Below are 20773 nucleotides of genomic sequence, written 5' to 3'. Positions count from 1 at the left end.
TCTAGCATCCCCTTTTTAACTCGCGGGGTCTTACCCGCCCATACAAAGCTAGAGATCACCTTGTTGACCCGTTTAAAAAAGGACTGCGGAATAAAAATAGGGAGACACTGAAACACAAACAGGAATCTCAGGAGGACCGTCATTTTCACTGTCTGCACCCTCCCAGTCAGTGACAGCAGGAGCACGTTGCATCTTCGAAAATCCTTCTTCATTTGGTCTACTAGTTGGGCCAGACTTAGCTTGTGCAGCCATTCCCATTCCCGCGCCACCTGGAGGCCGAGATACCTCCAGCTTCCCCGACCACTCTAAACGGCAGCTCCTCCATTCGCCTCGCCTGCCCCCTTGCCTGGATCGCAAACATCTCACTTTTCCCCATGTTCAATTTATAACGGGAAAACCTACCAAAATCCCCCAGAATCCTCATAATTTCTTCCATCCCTTCCAGTGGGTCCAACACATATAAGAGCAGTTCATCTGCATATAGCGAGACTCTGTTTGACCGCCCCCCGGACCAGCCTCTTCCAGCCCCTTGAGGCTCTCAACACAATTGCCGGCGGCTCTTTCGCCAGGGCAAACCGCAGTGGGGAGAGGGGGCACCTCTGCCTCGTCCCCCGGTGCAGCCTAAAATATCCCAATGTCAACCTGTTCATCCGAACACTCGCCATGAGTGCCTGATACAGCAGCCTGACCCAGTCAATGAAGCCCCGCCCAAACCCAAACCGCCCCAGTATCTCCTGCAGATAGTCCCATTCCACCCAATCAAATGTCTTCTCTGTGTCCATTGCGACCACTACCTCTATGTCCCTACCCTCTGGGGGCATCATAATTACATTCAGCAGCCTTCTTATGTTGGCCGTCAACTGCCTCCCCTTAACAAATCCCGTCTGGTCCTTCCCAATCACGTCCGGAACGCAGTCTTCAATCCTTGAGGTCAAAATCTTAGCCAACAGTTTGGCGTCAATCCAGATACGTATCTGCCTCAACCACCTCACTTGGCAGTGCATTCCAGGTCACCACCACCCTCTGTGTTAAAAACTTCCCCCCCACATCTCCACTGGACCTGTCCCCCCTCACCTTGAACTTGCACCCCCTTGTAATTTTAAATTCCACCCTGGGAAAAAACCTCCAACTGTTCACCCCATCTATACCCCAAATAATTTTATAAACTTCGATCAAGTCTCCCCTCAGCCTCCGTCTCTCTCAGGAGAACAATCCCAGTTTATTCAATCTCTCCTCATACCTAATATCCTCCATACCAGGCAACATACTGGTAAACCTTTTCTGTACTCTCTCCAAAGTCTCCACGTCCTTCTAGTGCAGTGACCAGAATTGGATATAGTATTCCAAATATGGCCTAACCAATGTTCTATATAACTGTAACATAATCTTCAAGCTTTTATATTCGATGCCCCATCCTATGAAGGCAAGCATGCCATATGCTTTCTTTACCCCCATTTCCACCTGTGCTGCCATTTTTAAGGATCTGAGGACCTGCACGCCCAGATCTCTCTGTGTCCAGGGCCGGCTCAAGGCACCGGCAACTCGGGCAGTCGCCCGGGGCGCCATGTGCTAGGGGGCGCCAGAGACTCGGGTCCCGCGCATGCGCAGTTGGGCCGGTGCCAACCAGCGCATGCGCGGTGGCCGCACTCCTCCAGGGTGGCCGCACTCCCCCAGGGCGGCCCCCCCCCTCTGTCCGCCCCCCCCCCGCCCCTGGTCCGCTCCCCCCCCGCCTCGGGTCCGCCCCCCCCGCCCCGCCCCCCCCGGGTCCGCCCCCCCCCGCTCGGTCCGCTCCCCCCCCGCCCCCCCCCCCCCCCCTCGGGTCCCCCCCCCCCCCCGGGTCCGCCCCCCCCTCTCGGCCCCGCCCCCCCTCTCGGCCCCGCCCCCCCCCAAGGGCGCCGAAGTTCAGCTTGCCCGGGGCGCCAGCAACCCTAGGGCCGGCGCTGTCTGTGTCTCAATGCTCCTGATAGTCATGCCATTTATTTTATAGCTCCCACCTGAATTGGATCTACCAAAATGCATCACCTCGCATTTGTCTGGGTTAAATTCCATCTGCCATTTCTCCGCCCAATTTTGCAGCCTATCTATATCCTGTTGTATTCTCTGACAATCGTCATCACTATCCGCAACTCCTGCAATCTTAGTATTTTCCGCAAACTTGCTAATCAGACCTGCTACGTTTTCTTCCAAGTCATTTATATATGTTACAAAGAGCAGAGGTCCCAGTACTGATCCCTGCGGAACATCACTAGTTACAGACCTCCATTTGGAAAAACACCCTTCCACTGCTACCTTCTGTCTTCTATGGCCAAGCCAATTCTGAATCCATCCAGCTAGTTCACCCCTGACGCCGTGTGATTTAATCTTTTGCACCAGGCTGCCATGAGGGACCTTATCAAATGCTTTACTAAAGTCCATGTAGACAACATCCACAACCTTACGTTCGTCAATCATTTTTGTCACCTCCTCAGAAAATTAAATTAAATTAGTGAGACATGACCTCCCTTGTACAAAAGTGTTGATCCAAAGATTGTGCCCCCTGGTTCTAGACTCCCCACCATGGAGCGCATTCTCCTTGCATCTAGACTGTCTAGCCCTGTTAGAATTGTGCACATTTCAATTCGATCTCCTCTTGTTCTTCTAAACTCCAGTGAATACAGGCCCAATCAAACCGATCTCTCCTCATATGAGGTGAAAGGGTATTAGGGATAGGCGGAAGGTTACAGGCAGATCAGCCATGATCTTATTGAATAGCGGAGCAGGCTCGAAGAGCCGAGTGCCCTTCTACTCCTCCGAACTCACATGTTTGTACGTTTGTACGTTTGAATCATCAACAGCAGAGTAAACCAGTGGAACTCTTTATTTTTCCTCCAAGGCCATGGGAGTGCGTACGAATGAATTTATTTGAGTTTCGGCAAAGTTTTCATCATTGTCACTGCCTGCTACACCAGATGATTTGTAGTGAGTAACACCAAGGCCGATGCAGTCATTACAGCACCAAAATGAATCTTTGCCATACAAGGTACCCTGGATGTTGTGGTGTCAGACCACAGTCCTTAGTTGATTAATCAACTGTTCAATATATTTGTGCAGGAATATGGTTTCATGCACGTGACTGGTTTGCCTCGATATCTTCAGTTGAGTGGAGAAGCAGAAAGAGAAGTTCAAACAATCAAGAGAGTGAATGGAAAATAACCAATATATTAACTTGTTCTTTCTCAGCTACCGGAACTCAATATGAAAAAATGCATTCTCACCATCAGGACTATTGATGGTAGAATGGCTGCAAAAAATAACTAACAAACATGACTGATGTGACCATCAATTCACACGACACGTAGTTGGAAGTGAACAGTGGTTTTAATGATCTTACAACGGAGCCTGCCTGCGATGAGATGAACTGGCAGGCAGGCTCAGACTGCCAGGCTTTATACTTCCGGTTAGTGGGAGGAGCCATGGGCGGAGCCATGGGCGGAGCTAAGGGTGGAGCCCAGTAAAAACTCCTCATCTCCCCCTAGGGGCAGAGCCGCGCAACTGCTCATATACCGAGCTTACACAGACACAGTATATCATATATAATAAGTGTGAATAACACGGACTGTGATTCACCACATTCACCCCCTGTAAAAATTGAGTCCAGCAGGGGTGATGTGTCTACCAATTCCCAATTGCGAATTACAAGTTACAAGTTACAATTTACAGGTTATAAATTACAGGTTAAGTCGATCTGGCGGCTGAGTCGTCCTCTGGGATCAACGAAGCACCGGCGTTGCAGCCTCTTCTGGTGGCTGGGCGGTGGCGGTCAGCGAGGGAACCATGGCGGACTCCGGGGGTGATTTGATCTGAGGCCTACCACGTACACATCCCTAACGGCAAGTTCCATGTGCTGTTCGGCTGATACCGCCTGATAATTACAGTCCCGAGCTAAAATCTTTAACTCCCGCAGGAATTCTTCTAACGACTCCGCGGGGCGCTGGCAGCAGGTCGTAAAAATATGGCGCGCGTAGACCTCGTTGATGGGCCTCACGTACATTTGATCTAGCATGGCTAGGGCCCCCGTATATGAGTTGGTACTATTTAGTTGAGAAGATATATGGTGGCTCACCCTTGCGTGCAGTAGACTGAGTTTCTGCTCCTCGGTAGTTTCTGGAGTACTTGATTCAGCCAGGTAGGCCTTAAAACATCTGAGCCAGTGCTGGAAGATTTCTCTTGCCTCTGCAGCCTGCGGGTCGAGTTCTAGTCGGCCAGGTTTGAGGGCTGATTCCATAGTTGTTTCTTGAGTTGTTTCTTCGATTTCTTCTTATCAATTTCTTCTTGTTTCCTAAGATCATTAAATTGAAGTGACCATCAATTCACACGACACGTAGTTGGAAGTGAACAGTGCTTTTAATGATCTTACAACGGAGCCTGCTTGCGACCAGATGAACTGGCAGGCAGGCTCAGACTGCCAGGCTTTATACTTCCGGTTAGTGGGAGGAGCCATGGGCGGAGCCAAGGGTGGAGCTCCTTGGCTCCTCATCTCCCCCTAGGGGCAGAGCTGCGCAACTGCTCGTATACCGAGCTTACACAGACACAGTACATCATATATAATAACAGTGTGAATAACACAGACTGTGATTCACCACAATGACAACCTAACATTACCCACATGATCATGCGAAAATTAGCAAATATGAGAAGCAACAAAAAGACAGTCAAGCTCGTAATTTCAACATCAGGCATGGAGAACGAGACTTGAGAGTGCTACAGCTCAGGGAGAGAGTGTGAATACAAGATCAACAGAAAAAGAGCTCCACGATCTTATAGAATTGGAACAGACCAGGAAATTTCAGGAGGAACTGAAAAGTCTTGATATCATTGGGAAGGAAACCAATAGAACTTGGGCCTACTATTTAGATTAAATGAAAATGAAATGAAAATTGCTTATTGTCACAAGTAGGCTTCAAATGAAGTTACTGTGAAAAGCCCTAGTCGCCACATTCCGCCACCTGTTCGGGGAGGCTGGTACTGGAACTAACCTGTGAAGTCTGAGAATTTGTGGGGAGATGTAGGAGGATCTATATAGTTGGGATAAAGATGTGGGGGAAGATATAAAAGGTTAACGTCAGGAGCACCTGATATAACTACAGATGCAATGTCACAGGGCTAAGAGACTGAGATCTGGAGAGAAGCAGAAAAACAACCTCATTATTACTGATATATACATAGTTTTGCAAATAAACAAAAAATGTGTTTTATCAATAACAGTCTGTGGTAGCATTCTGAGGGTAAAACACAACCCCCATAGAAACCCCATCCCGACCCTGAATCCAAGACAAAACACCAACTTCTAAATCAATGACATAGTGACAATCAAAACTCAGAAGATGAAAGAAGATCCAAAGTGGCACCCTTTGAACTTGTCACTAAAATTGCAAAGACTTGTAACAACTATGTTTATTGTGAGGGCCTGGCTGCAGAGTACCTGGAGGATGCCACACTCTACAAGGTAGATTGCAGAGTGGTGATCTGTGTGAGATGACACGAGACAATCTGGAAGAAGACGTCTTCTTTCTTTCAGCTATGGTATGGAACTTCTTGGCAAACATTCCAATGCCTGGTCTAACTGGTTTCATGACTCAATTAGCTTTCTGTTCAAGACTGGGTTCCCAAAGTCTGCATCTCTGTCCTCTTGGTAGAGTTGAGAGGGGATGTCACCCTTTGACAAGCCATCTCCTGGGTTGTCCCTGCCACCAGTTGCTCCTCTTGCTGATTTATGCTGAGTGTCTGGGCTGTGCAGATCCCTTTAATTCACCATCTACACCACTGGAGGTACGGGTCTCTGTATTGATGCACAGGAAAAATGGAACATGGGATGGTCCATTCACTAGAGGATTGTCCTCCCCTCAGGCATTGTCTTCTTATTGAGAATGAATAGAAAATGGAGAAGGGAACAAAAGTCAGCGTGGCTAAACATGTGTTTTCCTAATGCACATGATGAGGTACAAATAGTGGTAACAAACCCTACTGAGAGAACCCCAGCCTCAAAACTGTCCGGTTTGCACAGCTTTGGAGAGACCATTGATCCCTCAGCTTGTCACTGCAGCTTTGAGAGGATGACCAAGTTAGGTGTTCTCCACCAGTCTTGCTCTTCTCCCATATTGTACACTTTCTTCTCTGAAAGAAAGAGACGAGAATGAGTGACTCTCCCCTGCAAAGAACAGTGCACATAAGTGGGCTTTCTGCTAATGCAGATACTGAGAGAGAAAAGATGCACAATGCCAGCAAGATGATGAAGCGTGGAATGGAAAGTTGGAATGTGAAGTGGGCAAGGAATTCCTGGTTTGGCAAATTTTAACCATGTGAGAACAGAATACTGCTGGTGGCTGTTCTGAAGAGAGGAAGGGAGAGGTGGGCATGCGCTGAACTGGAAAATTAGAGGTGGTATAGTGTTCCAATGTGATAGGTAGTGATGCAGCAGAGAGGATTTGGAATGGTGAGAGACAGGAAGGGGCAGGAAACATTGTTGCCAGTGTCATTAAGAAAGATGGAGAAAGAAAGAGACAATTCATCACTGCTGCCTTTGTGAGGACATTGAAACTTTTCCGACACTAGCTCCAGGTCCTGGAGATAATACTTCCGCACCACATGGCCTCAGCCACCTCTCTCCAAGCTTGCTGCATGTCATATGGCATGTACCATGCATGTGATCACTTCAGGGTGGGCGTGCATCACATTCACCCAGGACGTTCACCTTAAACTAGAGTCAGTCTGCTTGCACCTGCAAATCGGTGGCCGAATGTTCATTTGAGCATTCTTTTACAAAACTGACTGCAGCTAGTCAGGAATGTGTGCTGTAGCAGCTAGCCGTTTTCTCAGCTCAATGAATGAATGGCCTTTAAGAAGGCTGCTGGGTCTGCAGAAGAAGGCCTGTAGGTCCCTCCCATTGATCTTCACCACCATTCTCCAACTCGTGTCTCACAGTTGACCAAAGTTTCTATCCTTCAGGATCAGCGCAATGCACTATTTGGTGTGCTCCATATCCCCAGCATACCTGTCTTGTCCTAAAGATGCAAACAGACTAATTTTGAGGGACCCCCCCCCCCCCCCCCTTGAGCAGGACATGTGGCTGTCCGAATTGAAAATGGAAAAATGAAAATTGCTTATTGTCACAAGTAGGCTTCAATGAAGTTACTGTGAAAAGCCCCTAGTCGCCACATTCCGGCGCCTGTTTCGGGAGGCTGGTACAGGAATTGAACCAGGCTGCTGGCCTGCCTTGGTCTGCTTTTAAAGCCAGCGATTTAGCCCAGTGTGCTAACCCAGCCCCTGTTGGGGAGCGACCCACATTTAGCACAACGCCTTGGCTTCTGCCACCGTCAGTTTTCCGGATTGTTTGTCCTCAAAATTCCTTGTTTTGACATGGACCAGATAATTGAGTCCCTTGTGGCTTTTCTTTTCAAGACAAGCCGATCTTTTTTGTTTTCTTTAAGTGAAATTTCAATTAGTCACAGACTGTCCCAGGAGTAGACTGCCCCTTTAACAGTCTCCTCCACAGATCCCAGTAATGGATTTCAGCCTGGGGGGGGGGGGGGGGGCTGGTCTGGGTCTTAAAATATGAATTTCACGCTGGCCAGAAGCAGAGCTAGACCCATTTCAGTGCTGAGCTGATGCTCTCTCTGACACACACACACACACACACAGCTCAGCTGCTTCAGACGCGTGTGATGCATTTTTGCCTGGTATTCATCCTGCCTTCGCCTTATACCCAGCTCACTTATTTCAGTGATCTTTGCAGGACTCTAGCTGCTACCTCGGTGACGTTTTCTTGCAGTTGTGATTTGACCAGTGAAGCAGGAGGGGAAAAGTAAGAAAAGCACCAAACTGTTACAGGATGTGGTTTTACTGAACACGCAGCGATGAAGATTAAAATGTTTGATGCATGACGTTTTCAACAGCAAAAGGAAGTGAGCGGATAAATTTAGACCCAGAAAACTTCAGTTGTAACATTTGTGGAAGGATCGGGCCAGTTGCACATATGGCTGGGCTCCCCCCTATATTTCTTGGAGTGGCTTGTTGTGCTTTGTTGCACTCAGCCTTTTCGAGTTAGTTCTTGCTCGTAAAGCTGATCCCAAGTTTCCTTCGGGGTCAGTAACTTCCTTCCCTGAGGAGAGAGAATCTTTATTTGTGGTCGTATTTTGATTGTTCACAGTTCTTGAACAGACTGCCGATTTCTTTGAAATAATTTTTGGCAAGCTTTTCTCAGGTAAACCCATGTAAGGTATAACTGTTTGTGTTTGAACATGTGTGTTAATTGTTTAAAAGCGCTTCTTATTCTGGACGCCTTTGGTGCTAGTTCTAAAAGGCGACAGCATTGGAGCAATGTAAACAATATTTTGTCTGGGCTTCAGAATATTAACCTCCTTTTTCATCCTTTGTTAGCTTCCTTTGATTAAAGACCACAGGAAATGTGTTACAAAGTAAATGTGAAACTGTCTGAAGAACTCCTTTAACCGTTTATCGTCCAGGTAAATCTACAAATGTCTGATAAACAAGCATGGTCTGCAAGGGATTGTCTTAGAATATTAAATTCTATTGTTTCCCATGAATAATGGAGAAAGAGTGATCTCCTTACATCAATTAACATTTACATTTTAATTGTATGACGTTTTCACATGGAATAAGAGTATCAGCCTTCAAAGGGTTAAATATTCTATTTAGTATTTTTTCATAAATAATTTTGCACAATTTTAATGCATATTGAATTACTTCAGTGCCTATTGACACCATAAGTATCCACACGCCATTGAAGTAAAATAAAAATTCAGCTGGACTTGAATGCTTAAATCTTTACACATATTTAATGATAATTTTTTCACATTTAATGATTTATTAATGGCTTCTCCCTACCCTCCTAAAACATACTTTATTAGAAAGTTCGGCAGTTTTTTAAAGAAAAATGATTATTTCACAAGGCGGTTATTTTATCTTTAGTTAAAGACAGCATTATACTTGGGAATAATCTCTAAACCTTTTACAGATGGAGAGTGTTTTTAAAACTGGTGGCAATTATTTAAAAACGAAAACTAAAACTAACAATTCAGCTAATGATGAAACATCATTACCCGGCCCACTGTATGACTGGTTCTGAGGGTTCCAGCCTGGGGACACATTAAAAATACATTTTTGAGATTAGCTGCCATTCTGGTTATTTCAGTACGAGTGCATTTCATTTGTAGAGGTAAAGAAGAAAGAATAAATGCACAGCATTTCGATAAAGATCATAGATTGAAAAACAAGTTTCCTCTAAATTTAGAGAACTGACCTCAGACATGTTAGGTAACCTCTGAGGAGGGTGTGAATTCCTAGTTTTGTCTTGTAAACTGATGAATGAAAAAAAACTATCCAAACATCAATGTAATATGAGGTTTGAAAATTGGTCACTGAAAAAATAACAAGCATAATATGTGTTACAAGCTATTCTTAATAAAAGAAAGAATAGTTTAAATATAATTATTATCTTTAAATAATAATTATCAAAGCTGCTGTTTATGAACAATTATAGATCATTTTTTAGCAAATCAAAACAGAATCAATATTGCATGTCACAGAAGACCCATATTTCGTCCACCACTTAACAGGCCACAAAATAAACACCAACCACAAACTTAAGGGCAGATTTTACTTTGTCTGCCAATAGCAGTTTAAATCTTCCAGGTTACCTATGTACGGAAAGCCACGCTAGATCCCGTAGTTTCTCATTTCAGCAGAGTTGTCACCCAAAGCTGGCGAAATCGTATACCTTAATCAGGGAACAAAGATATATATAATTGGGCCCCAACGTCAATTTAAATTAATGTCTGAGTGGGCAAGCTGAAGACCTTAGAGAAGAGGATTGGGAGGCTGAGGAGGCCTTCAAAGAAAGTTTTGTAAAAAAATGTTCCTTCATGGGGCTGGGAGGAGCAGGAGTGTGACATGTTAATGAGACCCTGTGGTTGAAATCACAGTGGCCTTGTCGCTTTAGTCCCTCGGCTCTTGAGTCCAACCTGTCATTCAATCCGATCATGGCTGATCTGTTCCTTAACCTCATCTCTATTACCCACCTTTGCTCCATAACTCTTGATAGTCTTGCCTGACAAAAAGTGTCTACATCGGTTTTGAGAATTTTAGTTGACCCATCATCCACAGCTTTTCTTAGGGGAGAGAATTCAGGATTTCCACTGTCCTCTGTGTGCAAAATTCCTAACTGATTTTACTCCTGAATGACCTGGACCCAAATTTAAGATCATGTGCCCTTGTTCTGGATCCTCTCATCAGAGGAAATTGTGTCTGTATATTGAATGCTGTTTTCATTTTAAAGACCTTGGTGTGATAACTTTTCAACCTTCTAAACTTAAGAGAATACAAGCCATCTATATGCAACCTGTTTAATGCTGAGAGCCTGTTTACCCTGACTGGAGAGTCTTGAGCTAGGGAACATAAGGCTGGAATTTGCAAGTCACCTGTAGATGGGAAAGCAGACGTGTGGACACATAAAAGAGGGTGCCATGCCATTGGCTCTGTCTTCCTTCGGCCACCCTGCCTCACCACTCCCACCGCAAATTTACAATCTTCAGGGAGAAGTCGGGTGGGATATCCGCCCTTGGCACAATCGAGGCCCGTAATTGGGCAAATAGCCCAGCCACCACTCAGATTTAATAGGTGGTTGAAAAGGCCTGCTAGCTTTTGTTTAGTGAAAGGAGGGAGGCCGGAATCCCTCCATTCCGGGTCCCCGGTGCCACTCAGACGACTCCACAGTTTTCTCTCCACATGTCCATCCTCTCCCCTGTCCAACATGACCACCCGCCCCTCTCGTTGGAGCATGCCAGCATGGCCCCAGGCCTGCAAGGAGATTCATTACATCACTGAACACTTCCTCAATGTCCTCAGTGCAGTACTGGCAGTGGGCACTGCTCCTGGTGGTGCTACTGGTATGGCGGAGCTGCCAGTCTCCAATTAGCTGGCAACTCTCTGAGATGGCAGTTCCTCCTGGATGGGGGTGGAAGTCTTGCTCACAACAATTAAAGACCTACCAGAGGCTAGCTCACCTCCCCCCGATATTTACACTGGGATGCTGGAAGCCTGCCCTCAACATATAATCCAAACTAAAATCTCAGGATAAAGGGCTGACCATTTCGGACTGAGTTAGGGAGAAATTCCTTCACTAATAGGGTTGTGGATCTTTAGAATTCTCTACCCTAGCCGGCTGTTGATGCTCAGCCATTGAGTATATTCAAGGTTGAGATAGACTTTTGAATACAGGAACCAAGGGCTACGGGGATTGGACAGGAAGTGGAGTTGAGTTTGAGAATTAGCCGCGATTGTGTCAAATGGAAGTGTCGGCTTGAGGGGCTGCAAGGTCTACTCCTGCTCCCATTTCTTATGCTCTTAGATGTTTCTGGCCAAACAATTGTCAAATTGTAAGGTGCTGCATTCTATCCTGGTTTGCATCGACATGTTCAGCACTAACTTCACAACCTTCAAGGAAGCAGGTTTTCTATTCCCTCGTCTTAAAATATATTTTTTAAGAACTGTAAAAAATATACATTGAAAAGTGTTTTAAATTATAAAACTTTAAATTTGCAGGATTGGATGTGTTAATCAGTATCTCCAGTTGTCATTACTATGATCCAGAAATGGCACTACAGGCCTCCAGGAGTTAAAGCACAGTCTGCTGGCTTGGTTCTCACTCTCACTGTACCAGTTTTAGCACCATCAAATTAGTACTTATTCCAGTCACATTTAATCTACCAGCAACTAGCGACAATGAAAATGCTGGAAATGTCAGCATCTGAAATAGAAAAATGGGTTAACATCTTGAATAGGAATCTCTATTTCTGTTATTGCCAGCACTTGCAGTTGTACTTTATCTTTTTACTGAATTAGCTATTAGAAATTTTCAGATCAGTACATAAAATATACTGTGATAGAAAATAAAAATCAGCAATCAAAAGATCAACGTTTGAGTTTTAAAATGAAGAGGCTGTGGTCAATAAAGGAATTCCATGTTAAAGCATTAAATAAGGAATAGTCGTGCGCTCAATGATGTGATTATTTATTAGATAACGGTATAGGAAATTAGAATCATTTTAGCCCTGAATTAATGAAATAGAGAGTTAAAACGGAGAAAACCAAATGTGGAAAATCTCTTGCAACTGAGACATTGCATTGTTAATGCTGCTAAATATTTCTACCACTGCAGCTGGGTTGCTAAGGACAAAATCCACTGAACAAACTGAATTTGACATCTTTGATGAATATAATTCATCCTGTTCGTGGCTCATTTATTTGATTCAGATTTATTAAGTTTCCCAGAGGAATCTGAAGGTGTCATTTACTGCTGTGCCGCTGTCTATTCTATCACTTTCTGTGCTTTTCTATTTTGAATTAGCATCTGTCAAAATGGGTTGCGGCCTACCAAAGCAGGAAAAGCCTGATGTAAACAGTCCAGGCAAAATCTACTCAACACTTAATCGACCACAAGTGGAAACTAAAGTGGGAATAGCCTATCAGTATAAACTCCTGGATTTCACCACAGCAGAGACTGGTAAGTAATGGTCATGCTTACTATTCATATTAGTGCAATTTAAAACAATCAAATCTGATAATTTGCCTAATGATATGTTGCTCACCAAATGTTCTCATAAGTTATATAGCTGCCTGCTTAAATAATGAAACACCATTGTATTGTGATAGTCATCCTTCAAGCTGCTGATAATAATTACACTATCCACTTTCAGGCAGTCGCATATTGGGAGGAGTCTTAGTTCCCCAGCACAGGTGGGATAGGGGCAAGGGGGTGGTTATTTTCAAAAATAGAAAATCTAACACCAGCTCACTTCCAATGCACCCTCTTCTGGTTTCATGGAGGTAGATTGGGACGGGCAACTAACCAGAGTTGGGTCCATCATTTTGATACTACATGCCTCCAGGTTTAACTCTGTTTTAAATGGAATTGCTGCTGATCGGGGTTCCCAGGACTAGGCAGCTGAAGGTTGGATGTGATAGTTAAATGCCTTTCTGGCACTGTTAGTGGGCCAGGAGGAGCAGGAGTGCTTCCCCCACTACCCCTCCCAAGCAAACCTGTTTTCCACTCCATGCTATTGGAGTCAGTCCCACTGTCAGACCGACTGATCTCTCCAGTCTACTCCTAATTTCACCACACATCCTATCTCTCCATCATCCCTCTAATCTCTTGACTGCCCACTCCAGCCTATCTCACCCCCCTCCCCTACCATCACTTTGATGGTCTATGCATGGACCACTCCCATTTCTCCAGCCTCTCCAAATGATCTGTAATCCCCCTCCCCCCACACACACACTGATATTTTCACAACGATTTCCCACACGATCTGTGCACCACCTCCACCAACCCGACTTCTCACACCCCCACCCAACCAATCCATCTATCCACCATTACCATTATAGCCTATATCTGCCTCTCTTGTAGACCACCCACTTGTAGTCATCCTCTGAACAAGAACCTCACTCACCTGCCGCCCTATCCACCTACATCCAACAAATACCAATACTGCGACAAACACTCCCAAACTGCTAAATAGTAAATGAAAAGGCCAGGATGTCAATCTCCTATGAGGATTGTCAGTCCTGACAGGTTGGATTCCGCGATGATATTTTCAGAGCCTCCACACACAGGGAACATCCAGCCAGATCTCCCATGAAGCGGCAATCATTGGCATGGAATTGCTGCTCCGCTTCACCTTCTCAATGTCCCGACAGTGCTCTACACTTCTGGCTGGGTCTTCCAAGTCTGGCTTCTTCAGAAACACGGAGTTCACAGTCACTCCATTGTAGAGCAGTGGGAAGGCAAGGCACACCCCCTTTTTATGTCACCAGCTGCAGTAAGGTTAGCTTAAATATCCAGTGTGAATGTTAGTGATTGGAAGGCAGGTGGATGAGGATGATGGTGGATACGGAGGTGGGTGGATGAGGTTGTTAGGTGGTAGGTGAATGAGAATGATGTGGGTAGTATGGTTGGTGGATGAGGATGAGGTGGGTACTGTAGTTGGTGGATGAGGGTGAGGTGGGTAGTGCGATAGGTGGATGAGGACGATGATGGGTAGTACGGTTGGTGGATGAGGGTGAGGTGGATAGTGTGGTTAGTGGATGGGGGTGAGGTGGGTAGTGTGGTTACTGGATGAGGACGATGATGGGTAGTGTGGTTGGTGGATGAGGGTGAGGTGGGTAGTGTGGTTGGTAGATGAGGACGATGGTGGGTAGTGTGGTTGGAGGATGAGGGTGAGGTGGGTAGTGTGGTTGGTAGATGAGGACAATGGTGGGTAGTGTGGTTGGTGGATGAGGACGACGGTGGGTAGTGTGGTTGGTAGATGAGGATGAGGTGGGTAGTGTGGTTGGTGGATGAGGTGGGTAGTGTGGTTGGTGGATGAGGTGGGTAGTGTGGTTGGTGTATGAGGGTGAGGTGGGTAGTGTGGTTGGTGGATGAGGTGGGTAGTGTGGTTGGTGTATGAGGATGAGGTGGGTAGTGTGGTTGGTGGATGAGGACAATGGTGGGTAGTGTGGTTGGAGGATGAGGGTGAGGTGGGTAGTGTGGTTGGTAGATGAGGACAATGGTGGGTATTGTGGTTAGTGGATGAGGGTGAGGTGGGTAGTGCGGTTAGTGAATGAGGATGAGGTGGGTAGTGTGGTTGGTGGATGAGGATGAGGTGGGTAGTGTGGTTGGTGGATGAGGACGATGGTGGGTAGTGTGGTTGGAGGATGAGGGTGAGGTGGGTAGTGTGGTTGGTGGATGAGGACGATGGTGGGTAGTGTGGTTGGTGGATGAGGATGAGGTGGGTAGTGTGGTTGGTGGATGAGGGTGAGGTGGGTAGTGTGGTTGGTAGATGAGGACGATGGTGGGTAGTGTGGTTGGTGGATGAGGACGATGGTGGGTAGTGTGGTTGGTGGATGAGGATGAGGTGGGTAGTGTGGTTGGTGGATGAGGACAATGGTGGGTAGTGCGGTTGGTGGATGAGGGTCAGGTGGGTAGTGTGGTTGGTGGATGAGGGTGAGGTGGGTAGTGTGGTTGGTGGATGAGGACGATGGTGGGTAGTGTGGTTGGTGGATGAGGATGATGATGGGTAGTGTGGTTGGTAGATGAGGACGATGGTGGGTAGTGTGGTTGGTGGATGAGGACGATGGTGGGTAGTGTGGTTGGTGGATGAGGATGAGGTGGGTAGTGTGGTTGGTGGATGAGGACAATGGTGGGTAGTGCGGTTGGTGGATGAGGGTGAGGTGGGTAGTGTGGTTGGTGGATGAGGTGGGTAGTGTGGTTGGTGGATGAGGACGATGGTGGGTAGTGCGGTTGGTAGATGAGGATGAGGTGGGTAGTGTGGTTGGTGGATGAGGTGGGTAGTGTGGTTGGTGGATGAGGTGGGTAGTGTGGTTAGTGGATGAGGGTGAGGTGGGTAGTGTGGTTGGTGGATGAGGATGAGGTGGGTAGTGTGGTTGGTGGATGAGGACAATGGTGGGTAGTGCGGTTGGTGGATGAGGGTGAGGTGGGTAGTGTGGTTGGTGGATGAGGATGAGGTGGGTAGTGTTGTACACAGTTGAATGTGTGTTTAGAGCGCTCGGGGTGGGGGTAGCTGGGCAATGGTGGGAAGTGGTGAGGGGTTGAGGAATGAGTGTTGCAGGAATCGAGGAGGACGTTGGGGTAGTCAGTGTGAGTGTTTGGTGGCTCAGTTCTGGAGTTACCCAGGAGTTTGACGAGGATTTTTCTGTCTAATATTTCCAGGATAACCAGTCAGAAAAGTACTGCAGAACTGTTAAAAGTCTTTGACTCTAACTCCGAGACTTTTGTGGAGTGTCCTGTGGAGCAGGGTATTACCCATCAGAAGTGTAGTAAGGTGGTTAGATGATACTGGTTAGCACTGCTGCCTCACAGCGCCAGGAACCCACATTCGATTCCCGGCTTGGGTCACTGTCTGTGCGGAGTCTGCACGTTCTCCCCGTGTTTGCGTGGGTTCTTTCCGGGTGCTCCGGTTTCCTCCCACAGTCCTAAGATGCACAAGTTAGGTGGATTGTCCATGCTAAATTGTCTCTTAATGTCCAATGGTTAGGTGGGGTTACGCAGTTGTGGAAGAGTGGGCCTTGGGTAGGGTGCTCTTTCAGAGGGTTGGTGCAGACCCGATGGGCCGAATGGCCTCCTTCTGCACTGGAGGAATTCTATAATTTTATAATTCTGTAAGTTCAAACTTCCTAGGCAGTTCCCTGGGAAGTTAGCGCATGGGGGTTTCTACTGGTTCCCAATGCACATAATAAAATGAATGGTTTCAGTTAGATTCTGGTCTATATATTTAGCACTTTGTTTGGATTGAATTTGGATTTGTTTTATTATCACGTGTACCGAGGTACAGTGATAAGTATTTTTCTGCGTACAGTTCAGACAGATCATTCCATACATGAAAATAAAATGCATGGAGTAAACATAAATACACAATGTAAATACATAGACACGGGCATCGGGTGAAGCATACAGGAGTGTAGTACTACTCAGTAGAGAAGATGTGTGAAGAGATGCAGTGGATGTAGTCTATATGGACTTCAGTAAGGCCTTTGACAAGGTCCCTCATGGTAGACTGGTACAAAAGGTGAAGTCACACGGGCTCAGGGGTGAGCTGGCAAGGTGGATACAGAACTGGCTAGGTCATAGAAGGCAGAGAGTAGCAATGGAAGGGTGCTTTTCTAATTGGTGGACTGTGACTAGTGGTGTTCCGCAGAGATCAGTGCTGGGACCTTTGCTGTTCGTAGTATATATAAATGATTTGGAGGAAAATGTAACTGGTCTGATTAGTAAATTTGCAGACGACACAAAGGTAGGTGGAATTACGGATAGCGATGAGGACTGTCAGAGGATACAGCAGGATTTAGATTGTTTGGAGACTTGGGCGGAGAGATGGCAGATGGAGTTTAATCCGGACAAATGTGAGGTAATGCATTTTGGAAGGTCTAAAGCAAGTAGGGAATATATAGTGAATGGTAGAACCCTCGAGTATTGAAAGTCAGAGAGCTCTGGGTGTACAGGTCCACAGGTCACTGAAAGGGGCAACACAGGTGCAGAAGGTAGTCAAGAAGGCTTATGGCATGCTTGCCTTCATTGGCCGGGGCATTGAGTATAAGAATTGGCAAGTCATGTTGCAGCTGTATAGAACCTTAGTTAGGCCACACTTCGAGTATAGTGTTCAATTCTGGTCGCCACACTACCAGAAGGATGTGGAGGCTTTAGAGAAGGTGCAGAAGAGATTGACCAGGGTGTTGCCTGGTATGGAGGGCATTAGCTATGAGGAGCGGTTGAATAAACTTGGTTTGCTCTCACTGGAATGACGGAGGTTGAGGGGCGACCTGATAGAGGTCGACAAAATTATGAGGGGCATAGACAGAGTGGATACTCAGAGGCTTTTCCCCAGGGTAGAGGGGTCAATTACTAGGGGGCATAGGATTAAGGTGCGAGATGCAAGGTTTAGAGGAGATTTACGAGGCAAGTTTTTTACACAGAGGGTATAGGGTGCCTGGAACTCGCTGCCGGAGGAAGTGGTAGAAGCAGGGACGATAGTGACATTTAAGGGGCATCTGGACAAATACATGAATAGGATGGGAATAGAGGGATACGGACCCTGAAAGTGTAGAAGATTTTAGCATGGTCGGCACAGGCTTTGAGGGCCGAAGGGCCTGTTCCTGTGCTGTACTTTTCTTTGTTCTTTGTTTGTTTTTGTAGAACAGATCAGTCCATAAGAGGGTCATTCAGGAGTCTGGTAACAGCGAGGAAGAAGCTGATTTTGAATCTGTTAGTGCGTGTTCTCAGACTTTTGTAACCTCTACCCGATGGAAGAGTGAATATGCCATGTGGGAGGGGTCTTTGATTATGCTGCCCGCTTTCCCCAGGCAGCGAGAGGTGTCGACAGAGTCAATGGATGGGAGGCGGGTTTGTGTGATGGACTGGCCGGTGTTCACGACTCTCTGTACTTTCTTACGGTGGGTTAAAAATTCCTTCTGGCCTCATTTGAAGTTGATTAATTTTGGATCCAGATTCTCTATCTTTATGCTCAGTTTAAATATGTCTGTCTGACATAATGTTTGCCACTTAACATTATAAAGATGTTTATCACAAAAAGTTAAGAAATAGGCGCAGGTCTGGGTACTTGGTCCCTTGTGCATGCTCCCAATTCAGTAAGATCATGCTGAATTAATATTAACTCTACTTTCCTTCCCTAAACCCATATCCTCTAATTCCCTCTCCTACCCAAAGCTCTACCAATCCCAGTCCTACATATACAACAACTGATCATCTTTGGCCCTCTGCATCGAGTTTGCAAGGACTCACAATTCTCTAAATCAAAACATTTCTCCTCACCCTAGTTCTAAATAGCTGACTCCTTATCCTGACATTATGCTCACTAGTTGTAGCCTCTCCAGCTAAGGCAAACAACGAGCAGGAGTTTCCTGCAGGTTCTGAACCCCACCATCATAATAATAATCTTTATTAGTGTTACAAGTAGGCTTATATGGACACTGCAATGAAGTTCCTGTGAAAATCCCCCAGTCGCCACACTCCGGCGCCTGTTCGGGTACACAGAGGGAGAATTCAGAATGTCCATTTCACCTAACAGCACGTCTTTTGGGACTTGTTGGTGTAAATCGGAGCACCCGGAGGAAACCGATGCAGACACAGGGAGAACGTGCAGACTCCACACAGACAGTGACCCAAGCCGGGAATCGAACCTGGGACCCCGTAGCTGTGAAGCAGTAGTGCCAACCACTGTGCTACTGTGCCGCCCATCAACCTGCAATATGCGCAGAAGTCTGCATTGCGTGAGAACCAGTCACCCATTCTGATATGTCCAGGTTGACCAATTAATAACAGATTACATTTAATTCACAGAGGCACTTTGTCAGCGGTGCGGAGAATCGCCCCCGGGATATAAATGCAAGTTTTAAAAATTTAATATTTTAACTTTAAAGACATTTACTCGTAAGATTATACTAGGAAAACTTGGAGCGGTTTTGGACACCTCAGGCTACACCACGCCTTGCCTGCCCCCCCCCCGTACACTCCACCACCGGCCTTTCAATCAAGACCCCCACCCCTTTTTCCCAACACTACTGGATCTCCCCTCCTGTCCTGCCATGAGACCCTGCAACTACCTGGTTCTGCCTGAGTCAAGGATGGAATTCTCATCTCCAGACAATTAATTACAAAGTGTTGGTAGAAGCAGAGATGGTGGAGGTAATTGAAAGGAAGGAAGTCCTGAAAAGGTTGTCAATGCTGAGGGTAAATAAGTAACCTGGTCTGAATGGCTTGCATCGCAGGTTGATAAAGGAAATAATAAAAGGACAAAACTAAACCCTGTATCGGAATGCACATAGCATTTGAAACAAAACAGATAAACTGATAGTGAAATAGAAATCGCTAAGTATGATCTGATAGCCGTTACAGAGAAATGGTTGTAGGATGACATAGATTGGGACCTGGATATATCTGGGCTGCTTCTGTCAATTAATAATTCTATTGGTATGTTGGAGAGAGATAACCTAATTTCAGAAACCAGGATGTAGAGGTGGTTTGTGTAGGCATGAGAAATAATAAAGGCCAGACAGCACTTGTGGGAGTCGTAATAACCCTCAAGAGACCCATGGGGATGATCCAATTGATCTCCCCATGGGGCTCGTGGAGTATAAGCTCCCCCTGCTGATGGACGGAGGCCCATCAGCTGGGGCTCATAGAATCAACCCTTAAAAGCCGGCCCGGATTGGGACCGGCATGATCGGTGGTCCCATGATTAACTCAAAAAGTTGAAGACAGTATCAACCTTAAAGAAAAATCATGTAATTGCACAAAGATGGGCGGCAGGTCAGAAGACTGAGACTGAATTTAAAGCACAGCAAAGAATAAATAAGGAGGGAATAATGAGAGTATGAGAGAAAGCTAGCTAGAAATATAAATATGGCCAGTAAGAGTTTCTACAGATATTTAAATAAGAAAAGTTAACAAGGTGAGTTGGGGAAATAAATAATGGAAAATAAGGTGATGGCAGATTAATTAAACAGGTGTTTAGCATCACCATAGAGGATACAAAAAAACCTCCCAAATCTCAATGGAGATCAGGAAATGGAAGGGAGGGAGGATCTCTGGAAAATGACCATCACCAAGGAAGTGGTACTTAGCAAATTGTTGGAGCTGTGGGCTGACAAATCCCCGGAACTTTATCCGAGGTTCTTAAAAGAAATGGCTATAGAGATAGCTAATGCATTGCTTTTAATTTCCCAGAATTCCCTAGATTCAAGGAAGGTTCCATTAAATTGGAAAATAGTGAATATAACTCCTTTATTCAGAAATAGGGAGGAAGACAGAAACCACAGGCCAGTTAGTTTAACATCTGTCCTAGGGAAAATGTTCGAAGCTATTATTAAAAATGTTATGGCAGGGCATTTAAGACAATTCAATCAAACAGAGTCAACATGTTTTAGAGAAAGGGAAATCATGTTTAACCAATTTATTGGAGTTCTTTAAAGGAGTCACATATGCTGAGGATAAAACAAAACCAGTGAATATACTGTACTTAGATTTCCAGAAGACACCTGATAGACATCAAAGGATATTGTGGAAAATAAAAGTGCATGGTATAGGAGTATCATATTGGCATGGATAGAAGATTGGCTAGTTAACAGGAAACAGAGAGTAGGCATAATGAGATCTTTTTTCTGATTGGCAGGATGTAACGAGTGATGTGTCACAGGGATCAGGGAT

The 20773-nt window shown here is 45.8% G+C and overlaps 1 protein-coding gene across 2 annotated transcripts in view; it reads left to right on the top strand.

Moving 5' to 3' along the window:
• The first annotated feature begins 7655 nt into the window (after nucleotides 1-7655).
• Nucleotides 7656-20773, top strand: part of LOC119966332 (raftlin-like) — a 184887-nt gene continuing 171769 nt past the window's right edge. The window contains exons 1-3 of one of the 2 annotated variants that reach the window (XM_038797815.1): nucleotides 7656-8239; nucleotides 8416-8501; nucleotides 12404-12559. In XM_038797815.1, coding sequence (XP_038653743.1) covers nucleotides 12415-12559 — 145 coding nt within the window. In that variant the 5' untranslated portion in view covers nucleotides 7656-8239; nucleotides 8416-8501; nucleotides 12404-12414. The remainder of the gene's footprint in view (nucleotides 8240-8415; nucleotides 8502-12403; nucleotides 12560-20773) is intronic. The other variant, XM_038797814.1, reaches the window with a different exon arrangement.

The sequence above is a fragment of the Scyliorhinus canicula genome, chromosome 5 (assembly GCF_902713615.1).
Source record: "Scyliorhinus canicula chromosome 5, sScyCan1.1, whole genome shotgun sequence".
In the NCBI taxonomy this organism is placed as follows: Eukaryota; Metazoa; Chordata; class Chondrichthyes; order Carcharhiniformes; family Scyliorhinidae; genus Scyliorhinus; species Scyliorhinus canicula.
This window is presented reverse-complemented; position numbering and strand designations above follow the sequence as displayed.